The 17,149-nt window shown below is 34.4% G+C and overlaps 2 protein-coding genes across 2 annotated transcripts; both read right to left on the bottom strand.

Moving 5' to 3' along the window:
* Positions 1-8,371: 8,371 nt before the first annotated feature.
* On the bottom strand, positions 8,372-15,953 carry Mulk (acylglycerol kinase-like protein Mulk). Its single transcript, XM_090175479.1, has 17 exons — positions 15,801-15,953; positions 11,596-11,729; positions 11,492-11,531; positions 11,374-11,424; positions 11,286-11,314; positions 11,153-11,228; positions 11,001-11,093; positions 10,905-10,937; positions 10,744-10,844; positions 10,612-10,681; positions 10,473-10,552; positions 9,298-9,355; positions 9,082-9,232; positions 8,919-9,019; positions 8,789-8,859; positions 8,610-8,712; positions 8,372-8,540 (listed from the first exon to the last, which is right to left on the bottom strand). Exons 2-17 carry the CDS (start codon positions 11,694-11,696, stop codon positions 8,445-8,447), a joined length of 1,254 nt encoding a protein of 417 aa, XP_090031605.1. The 5' UTR covers positions 11,697-11,729; positions 15,801-15,953; the 3' UTR covers positions 8,372-8,444.
* On the bottom strand, positions 13,502-14,347 carry LOC149943668 (rab effector Noc2-like). The gene has a single exon (XM_090176139.1). The coding sequence runs from the start codon at positions 14,345-14,347 to the stop codon at positions 13,502-13,504; it is 846 nt and encodes a 281-aa protein (XP_090032265.1).
* Positions 15,954-17,149: the final 1,196 nt, after the last annotated feature.

Raw genomic sequence — 17,149 nt, 5'->3', positions numbered from 1 at the left:
CGACCTTACTCTTCTGGCTTCCTAGAAAATTTATAAGGGGTCACTAAAGTTGTAAGTGACACAAAATACTTAGCCCACGGAGCCCACCTGTGGAAAACCCTAAGAGCCGCTACTGGCAGCGTTGCCATATACGTACTATGATTATGGTACAATACCATTTGCATAATATTATAAATGGTACTATTTTTGGAGAGCGTACTGTAATTTAGCGTCAAAACTGGTATTTTTCAACAACGTACATAACAAAAACTCATTCCTACTGAATTATTCTCACAATTGTCAATATCGTACGTTGTAATATTGTACATCCTACTGAATTATCGTACAATTGCCAATATCGTACGTTGTGATATCGTACATCGTACGGAAGGTGAAATTATCGTACAAAACGATAATTATCGTACAGGTTGGCAACGCTGGTGAGCACGCACTAGTTTCGCAATAAAAACAATAACATTTCTAAAATAAAAAAATAAATATAAGCCTTGAAAACGTCTGCCGAGGAAAAAACCCTTTCAATGGTTTAATTGGAAAAGCAAGTGCATTATGGCAAAAATCAACCGAAATTACAAACTACGAAGAAAATAGTAATCATAAGAACACACTTTACAAGTTTACAGTCCACCAATTTTCAGTGGTTCTAGGAAAATTCTACCCAAAATTGATTGGTTCAAATATTTTCAGAGTGTCTATCAAGCCTATCAGTCTTTCCGACCTATAGTTAGCTATGACGTAATAGCATATTGTAGACTAGTAAAATCTGTGGACGAATAAGCTTTGGCTTCGCAGTTTTTTATATTTATTTAATATTATAATAAAGGAAATCCGCTAAAAAAAGTTATGATTTCTTAGAACATAAATATTTAATACAAAATTTACATACCTACATTATGGAGTGGAAAGGACTATGTCTTTAAAGTCTTTTATTTGAGGGGCCCCGCGACTGATTTTCGGGCCACTTTTTGTTTTTAAAGGAAAGAGCCCTTCTACAAACTTCCGGGTGCCATTATGGCACCTTTCTCTAAAAGTTTTTTAAATTTAGAATTTGCCGTAAAAGTGGTGAGTTTCTTGTTTTTGTTTATTGGTTTTAGTTTTTAAGGAGTACTGCCTTTTGTTAAAAAAAAAGATTGTTAAGAATTTAACTTACGAATTTACAGAAGACATGGATTTCTAAAACGTAAATTCCGGTTAGGCTTAGCGGTGTGCATTTTGAAGCCATTTGGGGGTCCTTATAAAGTTATTAGTGAATCTCCGTTGCCCAACCCACCGTTTTCAATGTTTTGATACTAAGGCCTAGGCTTAAAATTTACCTATTAATAAATAAACGTTAAATATTTCCAAGGTTATATATAACCAGGAAAGTTTTATCTTTTATTGAAAATTGGGACGTTTTTTCTTTAACTAGTAAAACTAATTTGTTAAAATCAGATAATGATTTTAGTTTGCTTAAATTTCATGAGATGATTTTCTTAGAATGTTCTTAAAGGCAGTCAGTGATGTTTTGCCTTCTAAATTTGGAAAGATAGTATAGTTTTGTATATTATGATTCGCTTTAACTTTACCTTATCTTACAAGTTGCATTTGTTTCATCTAGAATACATGTATTATCAAATGTTCAAGATAATAAAGTGAAGGCAGATTGGTCAAGTGATGCAGGATGACTGACTGCTCAACTAACCACTATTCTCCTGAAAACAATATGGCAACTTCCATTGAGCCAAGTCACTCTCAAGCCTCGGTGGAAATGAAAGATGAAGGAAACCAACAGTGCATACCCGTTTATAATTCTAATGAAGTAACAGAATCAGAAAATGCTCGCAACGTGTCTATATCAATGGAGGATTGTGGCAAAACCGAAAATATGGATTGTCTGAAAGAAGAGTATATTTTAATGCAAAATAACGAGAATGTAGCAAATAAAAATGAAGAATCAAATCAAAACAGTACAGAAGGGCATATTTCAATGGGAGTTGACCAGAGTTCCTCTATTCAGATGCATGGAGAGTATAATACATCAGAGAGTCCAAAAGAGCTTGTAACTACTCACAGATCACCCGTTATAGCTTCGCACATTTCAATTAATAATGTTAGTGAGGTGGCAAACAGTCCCATGCTTACTAACAACAATGAAATGATGGAACAAAAACAAAGTCACTCTTTGACTAATCAAATGCTTTCCCGGTCAAATGCGGTGGACCTTCAAGATGAAAGTCAGGACAGTATAGAACTCAAGCAAAATGATCAAATTGAATCGGAAGTAGATATGGAAAGTTTGACCAGGGAACAACTACCTTCTGACAGAATCATACATCACGGTGTTTCGTATCTTCAGGATTGTAATAAACAGATGTCTGCATTAGTGAATTCTTATAATTTGCCTCGATCTTCACCATCTTCAGTAACTGCTCCTGTCATTTGTATGGGCCCATCAAGCAACCTTAATTCGGTGTATGATATTCCTAGAGGGCAAGGTTTGCCTCCTGTATCAACTATCATCAGGTCTACCTCTCGATATGATCGAGCAAATCTTCATTCTCTAAATAATTCCCATTCTTCAATTCTACCGCTTCCTACTTCAACAGAAAGCCTTCACGCTCTGGACATTTCTAGAATGAATATTATAACTGACGATACTTTAGCACCATCAAATATGTCCATCAGAAATATGGAGTGCTTTTCTTCGCAACACAGATCTGTCCTCGTGACGCCAACCTCTTCATCTCACTTAAGATCCACAATTATGGATCAGAGTAACATGACGCACCACCCTTCTAGCCCATCTCCTTCCCCTTGTGACAACTCTAAAGATGACCGCATGGAGAGCAGCTTGCAAAATATGCGGGTAAATAACCCCCATATACAAGACTCTAAGGAAAACATGATAGACCCAAATGAAGAGCAAGATATGAATGATTATGAACAGGCTGAATCCATGGAAAGCTTTAGACAAAAGTTTATCACCACGTCAGTTGTTTCACATAACCCAATAAATACTTACACTGAGCAATTAAAAGAATTCAACTCGCAGTTTTTACCTATGGCTGCTATAGGAGGTTTGCAGACTAGAGGCATTCCACCTGAAATGGCGGAGTTGCTTAATAACATGGTTCAAAAATCACTGACTCGGGATAACTTGGAAGTGGGAGTGGAAATGATGGGCGAGCTACTTCAATCCAGTATTCAATCAGCACCTTCAAGCCTTATTATAAATCCCCAGCAAAACCAGCATTTACAGAGATTGATTGGTAATACTGGAACTTCTTTATCAAGTGACGAGACTTCGGAAGGAAGCAGCCCCCTCTTAAGCGTTGATTCTGATATGGAATGCAAGGTTCAAGATCTTACTAGGAGATCAATGGGAGTAGATCGAAAGCATTTAATGGTAATTCAGGGGGATCATCAGCTAGCAAACACTTGTGTAACGACACATGGAACACCCCAGAATTTGGTACAGAGTTTCTCAAGAGGAGTCATAACATCCGTTATGTCAAATTCGGGAAGTATTTTGCAAATGTGCTCGTCAAACATGGGTGAAGAAATGGAGACTTCCAAGTCATCCGAGTTAATGGACAATGGTGAAGCCGAGGATTTGTCTCATCCTAGCAAAATAAATTGTTCTATGAACATGTCTGAGAATGGTGGAGTCATTAAGAATTCTGAGAATGATCAGAATAGCCCAGAAACTTCTTCTCCTTTGCAAAACGTTCCCTCCTCGATGCTACCTTCATTTCTGTCAAGTCTGGCAGGAAGCTCTTTAGCATCTTTGTCTACCACTTTAGCGGGTATTCCTCTCAGCCTTCCAGCTTCTACTACAGTACCTTATACTTCTCCAACTTATTCCAGTCTTCAAGCTAGTCCCCCTTCTGGTATCATAACGTCAGCGCAGCCAGTAATTTTGTCCAATGTTTCAAGTTCTACTTCACTCTCTTCTGTTAAACAAGAACCTGGTACACGACTAATAAACGCTTCGTGCAACATTTCAACTAGTTCCGGAAACATCTATGCGAATTTGCCGAATTTACAGACCATGGCCCCTTTCATCAAACAAGAAGTACCATCACCTTCAAGCGGATCTTTACCTCCATTTCCAGTCATCTCCTCTCATAAGAGGGATGCCCATAGCTCATCACTAAGAAATTCAATTCTAAGTAGTCAGACTACGCACCCAATAATGTCTGTTGTGCAAACCGCATCTGGAACGGCGCTTTCAGGTTTTATGGGCTCAACCTCTCAACTTCCACCGTACAGTAGCGTGAGAGTATCATCTCTCCCACCTTTAAATATACCAGGAGCCTCATCAAGCTCAGATTCTCCAGCTTCTTCTCCCATGACAGGGGGCATTCCATCAGACACTTCACCCATTTCTCTCTCCCCTGGAAAGAAAAATGATAAATTAAAAGAAGTTGGAGCAATGTCTACCAATTTGGGTGCTACAGTATCATCAATGTCGAGCACAGATGTCGTTAATAGCCTAACGCTTCAATCAAAGGAGAAAGAGGCTAGGAAATGGTGCTGTCCAATGTGTCGTAACGGCAGTCCCTGCGGTTTGCACCCTACTCAGATGCAGGTGGCCACTAGTTCTTTATCACCCAACCCGATGCCTTCTGGTGACCCTGCCAAGCCTTATCAGTGCATCGTTTGTGGAAAAAATCTCGCCTCCAAAAATGTATTTCAACTTCATATGCGTTCTCACTCCGGCGAGAAGCCTTTTAGATGCAACCTGTGTGGCCATCACTTTTCTCAAAAGACATCGTTAACGCGTCATATGAGATCTCATACAGGTGAGAGACCGTTTCCATGCGGAGTCTGTGGGAAACGTTTTGCCGACAAGGAACGCATTAAAATTCATATGCGCACTCATACTGGAGAGAAACCGTTTGCATGTGAAGTTTGCGCTAAGCGGTTCTCCCAAAAATCAACCGTCAAGAGACACATGAGTGTGCATACGGGAGAAAAGCCTTTTAAATGTGAAGCCTGCGGGAAGGGGTTTGCCAATCGAGGAAACCTCAATGCGCACGCTAAAACTCACGCTAACTCCTAATGGATTTACGTTTTTAGTAAACTTTAAAAAGAATATCCCTCGAATGTAAAATCCATTATTTTATTAGGTTTGTTTTTGCGGGAAAGTGAATGATACTATTGAATTTCGAACAAAATTTATTTAAGAATAAGAAAAAGTTTTATGTTGGGTGGAATATATCATTGTATCTAACTATTGGCTGGGTTTGCCCAAGTAGATAAGAAGATTAGGATTAGTTAATAGTAGGGCAGCAGCCTAGTGACAATTGTTTCAGCCAATAGTTCTACTTTTATGAATAGAATGTTTTATCATATTTTAACACCAAAAATTTCTTTAGGACAAACTTTAATATGGTAGGGAATATATAAATAAATATAAATATATATATATATATATGTATATATTAACATTGCATCTTTAGTCAGTTGGTAATTAAGAAGTGACTAAGACTTACCAGAAAGCCTTCTGCTGACTTGCAATATATATATATTTATATAATTGCGTTTAAATAATTTTGTACCTTAAGCACTATGAACGAACTAAGGTGAAAAAAGTTTAATTACGTGTTTTGTGTTCATAAACCTTGCACTACAGTGAGATATAAAGAAATATATATATATAGATATACATATATATATTTGTTGCTTAAAACTATTGCTTTTACTCCTTGTTGAAAAAAAAATCACCCTCAGGAAGATTTCTATAAAGAGGTGTTATAAGACTCTTAAAATGATTTTCGAACACTGAAGAGTACAAAAAAAATTTTTTTGTTATAAACCACATTTTCATTTTTTTTTTCAGGTTACGCTCGCACCTTTTCTGTTATTATATTTTAATATGCAATTTTTTTGTTTTGTTTGCTATCATTAGTCAAGATTTGATACAAAATGCTGCGTTATAGCTTTAAATATAGTACGTACTACTGGATTTCCTCTCGTTTATATAATGATGAGGTAAATTTAGCAAATATGTACCCATTTGTTTTGTAATCTGGTTACGTTTTTAGAGTTATATATTTCGTTCAAAGAAAATTTAAAAGAAAAACTATTTTTTTTTGGTCAAACGATATACTTGTTTAAATATCAAAGTATATTATATACATCCCTTTAAAATATTTTAATTTGTTTATAAAATATGAAGATTGAATAAGTTTGAAATACCCGGTGAATATAAAATCTGCCCCCTTTTTTTACTAAAATATTACTAAAAAGACTGAAAAAATACATAAATTATGCCTTTCCTCAAAAAAAAATATAAAAATGCCTGGTTAGGGTTTAAATAAAATATATATATATATATACGTACTGTAGTCTGAAAACAATAGAAGAAGTTTATGCCAGAATTTTAAGCATCTTTAAAGTTTGTACACTTATGCACATTTTTATAACCTGGCAAAAATCTATACTGTAAAAAAAAAATATATATATATATTATATATATTTGGAAGCCTGCACATATATGTAATAGGGATTGATAGTCATATGCCTTTTGTCCCGTTACCGGTACAGAACGTCCATTCCACACTGGTCCAAAGAATATTATTCGCTCTTTGTTTTGTAAAGAAAGTAAATAAAATCTAAGTTTAGTTTGTAAAGAAATTTCCCCCTCCCTGTATTGCAACTATGAGTGATTTTGATTGACGTGCAATTTTTAGATGAAAAAATTAAAGTTTTAATTAAAGTTGTATCAAGCTAATCCGAATTAGCTAAGCTAATACAAAACAGACAGCGAAGGGAAAAGGAGTTGGACGAAAGTAAACTGTTTGAAAATGCGGTGCTTGAAATACCGTAAAATGGCTTATTTCAATCAAAAAGAATAATTGTGACAGATTTAAAATATAACATTATTAAAGTTGAAAGGTTTCAAGTTAAAGAAGAAAAAAAAAATGGTTTTATATAAACTTTTCTTTAAAAAAAAGTAATATATTTATCGAAAGGAATGTGTTTAAAGCTTACGAAAGTTTAAAATCGCGTTTAAGGACTAACTTTTACTCTAACAAAAAATGTTAACTATCATTCATCCATACGCTAGTTTTTAAAACTATTAGGCATTGTAATTATAAACTAGATCAAGAAAGCATGGATCAGTAATTTTAATCAATTTATTATATCTTTAGGACAATACAGGTTAAAAAACATGTTGAATTTAATTTTAATTGTTATGATGAAGTTGTTAATTTTTTTAGTTAGGTCTACTTATATAAGCCCCCTTTATAATTACTGGTTCATGCTGTACTAAAAAAAGGAAATTTAAAAAATGCAATGAACTTGTTAGTCTACCTCACTCTGCAGTTGGTTTCTATAGATGATCAAATTGTGCAGATTTATTATAATTGTTATATAAAAGTATTGTCCTGATCAAAAAAAATTAGGCATTATATCGAGTCATTCGTAAAAAAAACACTAAAAAAGCAATTGTTGAAATGGTTCGAGCACCCAGCAGTCCAAAGAAAAGAAAATACATGCATTATTCAAAAGGAAAATAGTAAAAATACAAAGCCTAAAAATAAAAGATTCAAGCTAGTCAGTTTTTAGATAGAATCTATATTTCATTGTATATACATATATATTAAACAAAGAGGTTTATGAAGCAATATTGTTTATGGTTGAGACGGTTGAAAAGATTTTAATTCCAACAAGTCACGTATCATTCGGGTTTATAAATATAACAAGGCACGAGTTTAAAAGCAATGGAAATGTCACTGGAATTGTTAACCGATAATAAATAAAATTCTAAACCTGTTGAAAAATGTTAAAATGTTCACGGAGAAAGGATTATTTAATCTAATGTCGCGCCATTGTTAAACTAGCAAAAACAGCGCGAATTAATTCCAGCAAATGTACCAAACACTTTTTCAAATGCCAATTAAGGGAAATTATGGTTGCTGGGCCGTTATAAGAAAATAGAGGGAGGGGGGGTGAGTATCAAAACTGTGTAATGCCTTATAAAAGTAGGGAAAAATTATAGAAAATACTTTTATCCTGCCGAAAGGCATACATTATGCCATATCAAGATGTTAAAAAAAATCATTTTTTATTGTAAATAATAGGTTTGTTTTTTGTTTATTTGTCAATCATTGTTGACTAAAAAATAGAAGGGTTCCTTAAACGTTGAAAAAAGTAAATATCATTTATCAAATTATCAGCGGAGCATGATTCGCACGGAGATATCTGAGTAGTCTCTTATAAAATTACGTTCAAGTGATATTGCCGATAGGCTCATTTTTAAAAGAAAAAATTAAAGATTGTTTTTCTTTGCGCTGATAGATTGAACTGTGCAAATTACGCTTTAAAGAATGTTAAAACATAAACAGCGGTGCGGCACGTGTACAGTAGTCCATGTAATCAAAGATTATTAAACACCCAAGCTTTGTTTTTATTAAAAAAATTGCCTTGTCTCCTAGCTTAACGTTCTTTACTACTATTTAACAATACATAAGTATTTTTTTTGGTACGAGGGAAATTGTTATATTTTGAGCTTCATAATTCTCATTATCTATGTTAAACCATAATTCTTCACCCTACATATAGAAAAATTAAAATTTTAAAACAGTTGAAATTTGGAGTGAGACAATTGTGGTATCTCGTACCTCAGGGACCGTCACTTCCAATTCAGCTTTAGAAAATGGCAATGCCTTTGAAATGTTATCATTCTCTTGATCAGTTTGTTCGGTATTGGAATGTCTTGACCACCTTTCCAATTAACATTAAATATTCAATTAGTAAAACAAACAAATTAAGGTGCTAACTATTTTTTTATAATTCATACCCTTCTGATAAAAATTCTTTCAGAGATAATCTAGGCTTGTGAAAACGAGCTTGTATTGCATGGTTTTCTTTCTATTATTGATACATTTTAAGTAGTAATTTCAAACAACCGCTAACAATGTCGTTTTTACCATTAAAGTTAGCTGAAAATTTGAACATTCCACTGATTCTTGAACCCATTGCCCGCAGTTTTCATTCGTTATCTGACTATAATCAATATCTGGTTGTTTATCTATTTATTAGAAAAAATTGGTTAGGAAAATAAGACCACTATAAAATGCTGAATAACTTTACTTTCTACACTTGGAGTTCTAGGTACAAATGCACCCCACCATTTTGAATTTGCAGGAGTTTTTGGTTTCTCGGCTGGCTTTTCGTAACAATTTGAGCATCCATCACAAGGTAAAGTGTACGTGATACTCAAATCAACATTCCTAATTTGATTCTTTAAAATAGATACATAGAATTTTAGCTAAAGAGATAACCAGGTAAATTTAAATTTATACCAACTTTAATTGAACTTAGCAAATAAGTGACTTTTGGTTTTAGGAATCCAAAATACCAGTATCTATGAAAGATAACTTCTATAAATATGGAAGGAACTAGATAGTTGCATCAAAACATAATTTTTACCATTCACCACAGTAACCATGGAAATTTAATAGATGGTTTACTGATTCTTATCTTATATTTGGAACAGTATAAGGGATGTAAAAAAATAAATAGAATTGGAATGGAAATTCTATGGTTATTTATTTCCCCTTTTCTTAAATGGAAATGATTGGCAATGGATTTTTGCCTCTTTTAAACTGTAATAGATTCTTTTTTAAGCTAAATAGCCCTTAATTAAATATAAATTTATTGGTGTTAATTGCAGATGGCCAAGTATTGTCATAATGGAATATAGAAAAATGATAAATTTCAAAAATTGGTCTGGTACGGTATTCTTCCATTATTAATGGCATCTAGGAGCAGCAAACACAGCACCTCACACAAGGAGAACGCAACCCATCACAGTCGTGCATTTTCTTTTGTACAGTTTTCATTGGTTAGACACTTTAGCACCTGCTGCCATTGGAAGGGAAAAAATTGAATATTGTCTTCCCCCCGCCCGTAAAACGTTCAGGGTAAAGGTTCGTCCAATAAAATTTGTACACAACACTGCGTTAGCTGGTTCAAAGGATAGCTGCATTCTCCTTATGTTTGTTACTCCTAGATGGCATCAACAATCGTTGAATTTTAGTTGCTTTCCATCTGTTGACGTTACATTTGCACTAGCAAATAACGGTTGGGAAGGGTATTGTAAAATTTCAGAAAAGGCAACGCATGGGATAAAAATATTTGAATAGCAATTGAATAATTTCAACGGTAATTGGATGGAAATGGTATCAATAGGCCTTTCTATAAAATAACATTGTTTTGATGTTGCTGAGGTATAGATAACGTTTTAATACGAAAAACCATGGACATGAGAGTAAATTCAACAAGGCACCCAGATTTTAAGCATAAACTGAACTGAACTATTAAGTATTTAGTGATGAAAGAGCTACATAAAAAATCATTTTAGCTGAAATGGAATGGCAATGGAAATATATCAAGAATAATTGTATGGAAATGGTAACATTTATGCTTCGACCGCAACTCCTAGAAAGAACACAAATCTATAGAATATACTAATACTGTACTTTGGAACTAGCGAGTCGGCATCTCTAAATGAGCCACACTCTAAATTAGTCACAGAGTAAACTGGTTTGTTTTGACTACCCTGAAAGAAATTTATGGCATTTATTAGAATATCTTAAAGAAAAAGTGGTTTTTATTTACCTGTATTTTCATCACGTCAATAGGTTTAGTTAATTCACGTATGACAGCCATTGTAGCCTCAGCTAAGAATCTATAAAGATTTAAGTTTATAACAATTGCCAAGTAGATATAGATTTTTTTATTAATACTTACTGAGGCTCTGTCATGTTTGGTTTCCAAAAGTATGACTTGGCCAAAGCATTAGTTCTTCCAATAGGAGCAATACCTATTGGAATTTTCTTAGTTGCCCCTGCCTAAAATTAAACAAAGCTGTTGGTTAAATAATCAAATTCTTTCAAAATTGTCTCATTTACCTCATCATCCCTTCGTAAAAGACCTGTTACAGCCTATACACCATTAAATAATTGTCAGGTTTGGTATAAAAAAGCATTAGAATAAAAATATTTTACTTCGTGAAGAGTGCCATCTCCACCAGCTATAATCACAGCATCGGTGTTATCCATTATCCCCATTAGATCTCTTGCCTGACCCTCTTCTTCAGTCTTTAAAAATAAGTAAGTATCAAAGTATTATTAATACGCTTAAGACTTAATTAGCATACCATTATGGTGCTAATCCGAATTCCAGCTAAGTTAAGTAATGGTTCACAATAGGTGTCATACAATTTTTTCCCTTTTCTAAAATATATTTTTATTATTTTCACTTTTTTTAATATTTCAGAATGAACCAATTACTTGTCACGAGCTGCTGGATTTAATATTACCTAAAAGTATATTAAAAACATTGAAATTTTTACATAAAAATTTATAAAATATGACTTACTGTAACATGTCTTGGTTTTATGGAATTCGATATTGGAGCATCTCCATAAATCTTAAAATTAAAAACTATATTCATATGGGGTGTTTAAGAGTTAAAATAAATTTGAAAATATATTCACTTTAGCTTCTTCACAATATATTCTTAATAAATCAGCAGCACTAGTAAATTGGTAAAAACAATTAAACATTTCAAAATAACAGTTTTCATATATTTAATGCGCACCGTATCTTTTGGGAGGCCAGATTAGTACCATAAGCAATAAGACCAGCGGCAAAAGCACTTTTTTTCCAATTATTTCGAATGGTCTTGAGTATAGTCACCATGGTGTTAAATATTGCCAGTAAACGTGGAAAAACCTGTTAAACAGGGTTAAATTAAAGTATTTATTTATAAAAATTTCAATTCTTAATAAGACAGAAAAACAAGAATAATACATCATTCCAATACTTTATTGTACTATAGTCATATTACACCGCACAAAAATATTTTGTTGACCTACAGTAAATCCATACAACAATAAATAGCTTTAACTTTGTGAGTTATTGTTCAAACATACTTTATATTATATTAACAATGCAAATAGTATTGTGGGAAATGGCACATTTTATATCACGTTCACATTTTACAGTGTACAAGGCATTAAAGAAACGTGCTCAATACTTAACAAAACCAAAATGGAATTGTTACTACAGGTGTCATTTCACCAAAAAATGTGTGACCATTTAAAAGCACATACAATAGTAAAACCTAGAATGTTGCTACAAAACACTTAAGCAATTAAATCTGCTTTGGTTTATAAACAGCAAGAGAATGCACACTTCATTGATCTGCTTATGCGCCTAGTGTTGTGTAGTAACCTCTTATCGAAAGATATTTCAAGTTCCCCATTGCTCCTGTCTGTTCAGATAAAATTTCAATACAACCATCTCAAGGACAGCTCATTCTAAAGAGTAACACTTTCAATTCTGGTCATAAAATTATACGTGTAACATTTATTGTAACGAACTAAAGAACACTTAGTGGTTAAAGAGAATTTCTAATTCCAAAAAATTCAAAAACAACTTCGATGTAAATGACGAGAAGTTATCACAGAAATGACCAAGCAATATATGAAATATGTATTTAACTAAACATTCATTGTGCAAAATATCTTAAAAAGAATGTAAATATAAACTTTAAGGGAAATATTTCGCAAAATATAATTGTATTTGTGTCAATTTATATATTAACATTATTTTAAATATACCAGTATTCATTGAGCCTTACGGATTTACTAGCCCTAAAATGAGAAAAGAAACACTTTGTAAAGCTATAATTTTATTTAAACTAATTTACTTGTCCAACCAGTTTTTATATAATATAAACCAGTATCGTTAGTTTTATTTTCAAAACACGTTAACACTATAACAATATGATAAATCATTTACATTTAAAATTAGAATATGATATGTTTTCAGTGATTATCAACACTTCAAGAAACTAATCTAATTTCTTGGCACAATTTTTACATTTAAAAATATTTCAGGTATTTTTTCGGATCCAAAGGGCTCAGTGTAATATATAAATAAATTCGGTTTAGTTAAAAATTTTAAGATTAAATTAAAATGACTACCTAGTAACTACACTGAAAGCTCTTAAAATTTGTGATTTTTAAAATATCAAATGACTATGGCAACATTTAGTGATTTTCAGTCTTATTTTGCGTGTTTAAAAAGCTATTTTATCATTTGTTTTAAGTTAAAATTCACAGGTGCAAATATAATTTATTTTCCAGATTGCATCTTCAACTTTTTTGATAGTACTGACTGTTTGTATTAAGTCCATTTCTGCGTGGCCCGACTGAGTTAACATCCATACCTGATAGATTCTTTCAATGGAAAGCGAGTATTTTCAAATTTGGAACTAATCTGGGATGATTAAATATTATAGTACCCAATACTCAACAAAATTACTCTTCCCAAATATATACAGTATATATTTTTGTAGCAAGGTAAAGAAAGAATTAAACGCAAGTTAATCTCATCACAAGATTATTATCAAAGTTTCTAGAGGCAGAAATCCATGTATTTTCATGGGGAAACCCAGTTTTTAATATATTCTAAGACACGAGTGACTTCTTCTAAACTGTTCATTTGGGCAAATCTCTATACGGATGAGAATGGTGACTGTTTGTAGCGTGATTAGATTCGTATTGATGATAAGGCAACTCTCGGGCCACAACACCACCTACGGCTCCCAAGAAAGCTCCGGTTCCAGATGGGCTATCGGATGTTTCTTGTGAAAGCCTTTCTGACAATGCTAAAGTTGCTCGAGGGATTCTGACATCATCGTCAGAGCTGTCTGTTGATTCCCTTTCGCTGCTATCCAAAAACCTTCCCTGTGACCAGGCTTTACTTTTGCTAATAGCAGTATCATTTCCAAAAGATGGCTCATGATGACTTCTATTGTAACGAGACTGATTAGCACTTCCCTCTTTCTTCTTCTTAGGTGCTATGTATTTGGGAATGCTCTTAAAGAACCAGGCACCTGATTTTTTCCACATTTCCCTTGTTTCAGAACATATTTTGCACAACCACACAGGATCTCGCCCTAAAGTGTAGGTATCAACTCCGCATTTGGAACAAACAGCTTTACGGCAATCGTAACAATGGAGGGGAGACGAACGAAGCATGCTGAATTCGTCAGCGCACAATATACACTGCGATTCACCATTACCAATGGCATTCTTCTTCATATTTTCAACTCTCTCCACAAGACGGCCTACTCTTTCTTGTTCTTGCCGTTCTAAACATTCTGCCCTATCAATTACATTTTTAATAGCTTCCTGTTCTAATTCATTCAGTTGTGCAGGTTTGCTAAAGGTATTTAATGAATGAGTTTTAACTGACCAACCAGTCTGAAGTCGCGACCTTAAAATTAACTCTCGATCAGTTGGACAAACAAACTTGTCTCTATTTGCTCCGAACTGAGACATTTGTACAAACCAGTATTTTAATATATAGTCTTATTATATCTATTTGATTGTCATGAGAGGCATGTTAACAGAAGTTAGTACAAAGTTAATTGCGTTAGTCAGGTTTCATGGCTGATGTTGAAGAAAGAGAAAAACAGCTGGAGATAGAGCCTGAAAGTAAAATAAATAGGCCAACTTAAAAACAAGTTTCCACATTAAAAATAAAGAAACAACACCAAAGCTCAAACCAGGATGATTTTACTATACAGGTACCAGTGCAGTGCCTTATTTACCACGTAAAATTCTATTCAGCGCAATATCCTCAGCTGTTTTATCTTTCAAGTATCTAACGCAATGGGCTTAATTTTTATCATCTAATAAGAACATAATAATGTTGTGATACTTTTTGATGATAAAAAATACCTATATGCTACAAAAACAATTTGATAGAGTTTGAATTAATTGATTTTTCATCTCCAAGAGCCATGGAGGGCCTATGGTAATGAACAATTTCTACAGGTTTTTATTTTTGAGAGATCAAAAGATTCATTCCATGTGGGGGAGGTCAGTGATTTTCAAGGGGTGAGTGAAAAACTAAATCCTTGGCTAATATTACAACTTTTCATAGACCAAACAACCTTTGAAATTTGTAAGTAATGGACTTTTGGAACTTATGGTATTAGGAGGATGGCTAAGAGAAGCAAGGGTTCCAGCCTATAGTGCCCAAAAATTTAAATAGGAATTATGGGATAAAAAAAATTTACAAATTCAAAGACTAAACTACCAATAAGAGCAGTTTTATAGGGTTGAAATATAGATTATAAGTGTTTCATGACATATATTTAAAGGACTACGACTGACAGGAAAATTATCATTAGTACATATTATTGGACAATGACATCCAATTGGTGATGCAGCCAGTGTATCTTTAGTACTCTGAAACTACATTTAATACGAAATTTTTAATTTGTTAAATCAAATTTAGAAAAATATTTAAACACTCAATTGGTCAATTTCTGGGGCTTTTCTTTTACGGTCTCTGGTTTTATTTACCGCTTTAGAAATTATCTGACAAGGATATGTGAGTAAATGAACAACCCTGAGTCCCTGACACCATTACAAAACAGCTAAATAAGGTATAGAAGGGCTTTCCAGTTAAGACTAGTCTTCCCCTAATGAGAAAAATGTGCTTGCAAAGTTGCACCAGAAGAAAACTCACCAACGTGAGGATTAATGATATTATATTATATTTCGAAAAGCGTAATTTTTTTCTATGACCCAATGCAATGAAAATTTCATACACTGGGTTACTATTTTACTAAGTTCCACCATGGGCCATGGTTCCATCGAGTCCCATATCATATTCACAGTATTTCGCCCTTCCACAAATACTTTAACCAAGGCTTAACCAAGTATGACCTCTCTTTTATCATTCACATATTATAAGTAACTTAACGCTTTTAAATTAACTTACCAAATAGATCAAACCATATCGGAATAAAGCATGAATGTTTTTCTAACTAATCGTTGAAAATTATAAAATTACAAGGCAGCGAACCAGGCCGCTCGCGTTTTGACTTTTGACAAATAACTGAAACAAATTCCACAATTCCACCTTGGATTAACAATGGCTACGTTCAGCGGGACTCAGCGGACTCAGCGCTGAGCGTTGAGCTTACTGTACGCTTTTTTTAACTTCCGGTTTCTACGTCATGTTGCTCAACGAAGTTAGCGGTCGGAGGAGCAGGTTTTTCCGTTGCTCATCGGTGTCGTGACGTCATTCGACAAAGTTAAAGGAGGGGTAGCAGACGATATTTTGTTCGTTAAGTCAGCGAACTATGAAATCGTACAACAACTTTTAGATTTTTGTGATGTAGCGTTGATTAAAAGAACTCAACGATAACTCAGCGGTTTTTCTCCGTTGATAGTTGTTGAACGCAGCCCATAGTAGTGCCTACCTGGATATATCACTTGGAAAAAACCTGACAAGCAAATGACTTTTGCGACAGCACCGCCGCTTCGGCGAAGTTAGCGGAGAATTTCCAAAACTCCCGTAACACGTAGCCTTCTACAAGGCAGAACCCGTAACAAACACTTAGGAAATGCACGCGGAATGCTAGAATGATATATCCAGGTAGGCACTACTATTGTTAATCCAAGGTCCCACTGTTGGTCCACTGCCCATGGACGCGTCAAAATTCTAAGAGGGAATTCTTTTCTTGAGAAGAGTAGCTGTTCTTCGTGAGAATTTTTATCCCCGTGAGAACTCGCTAAAAAGCGTCAAATGTAAAAAGCTTCTTCTAAAGCGCGGCCACGTCTAAAGAATCTGTCGACTAACGAGAATGCCACCTAGGAGCAACCATATGGGAGCAACAAACACAGCACCCCCCTCGGCGGCGCTGCTTCGTTGCGAGTTGGTCGCAGTTTTTCGCTCTCCGTTTTGTAAGTTTTGTTTTTCGGTTCTTTTGTTTATTTAGCCCCAGTTTTTTTTTTGTTCCTTGTCCCTTTTGTTTTCTGTCTCCCTCCCCTTTCCTTCCCTTTTGCATTGCCGTTTTTGTTTAAGTTGGCTACCGCCAAGTCCTTCGAAGTGGCCGGGCCGCGTGTGGACGAGGGGTCGGCCATGTTGATGAGCTTGGGCGAGGAGGATTTCCCAGAATTGGACTTTACGACGGTAGAGAGAGGCAGAAAAAAGGCGCGCACACACGAACGGCAGGAGGGAGCGACTATCCCCCCACTTCGGACGAAGGACTTCCCGTTCAAATTGCGCCCCGCTGTGGGATCAAAAAAATTCCACGAACTTGGGACGAAGGCGTTGCATCGTTT

Source organism: Leiobunum rupestre, chromosome 5 (assembly GCF_980474605.1).
Source record: "Leiobunum rupestre chromosome 5, qqLeiRupe1.1.hap1, whole genome shotgun sequence".
Taxonomy (NCBI): domain Eukaryota; kingdom Metazoa; phylum Arthropoda; class Arachnida; order Opiliones; family Sclerosomatidae; genus Leiobunum; species Leiobunum rupestre.
This window is presented reverse-complemented; position numbering and strand designations above follow the sequence as displayed.

What these genes read in the sequence shown, in the direction of transcription:
- Mulk (XM_090175479.1), bottom strand. Translation starts at nt 11,696, where the DNA reads ATGGTGACTATACTCAAGACCATTCGAAATAATTGGAAAAAAAGTGCT. An exon ending in TTCGGATTAGCACCATAATG is followed by an intron (nt 11,094 to 11,152) that starts GTATGCTAATTA and finishes TTATTTTTAAAG; the next exon opens with ACTGAAGAAGAGGGTCAGGC. An exon ending in TGGAAGTGACGGTCCCTGAG is followed by an intron (nt 8,541 to 8,609) that starts GTACGAGATACC and finishes TTCTATATGTAG; the next exon opens with GGTGAAGAATTATGGTTTAA.
- LOC149943668 (XM_090176139.1), bottom strand. Translation starts at nt 14,347, where the DNA reads ATGTCTCAGTTCGGAGCAAATAGAGACAAGTTTGTTTGTCCAACTGAT.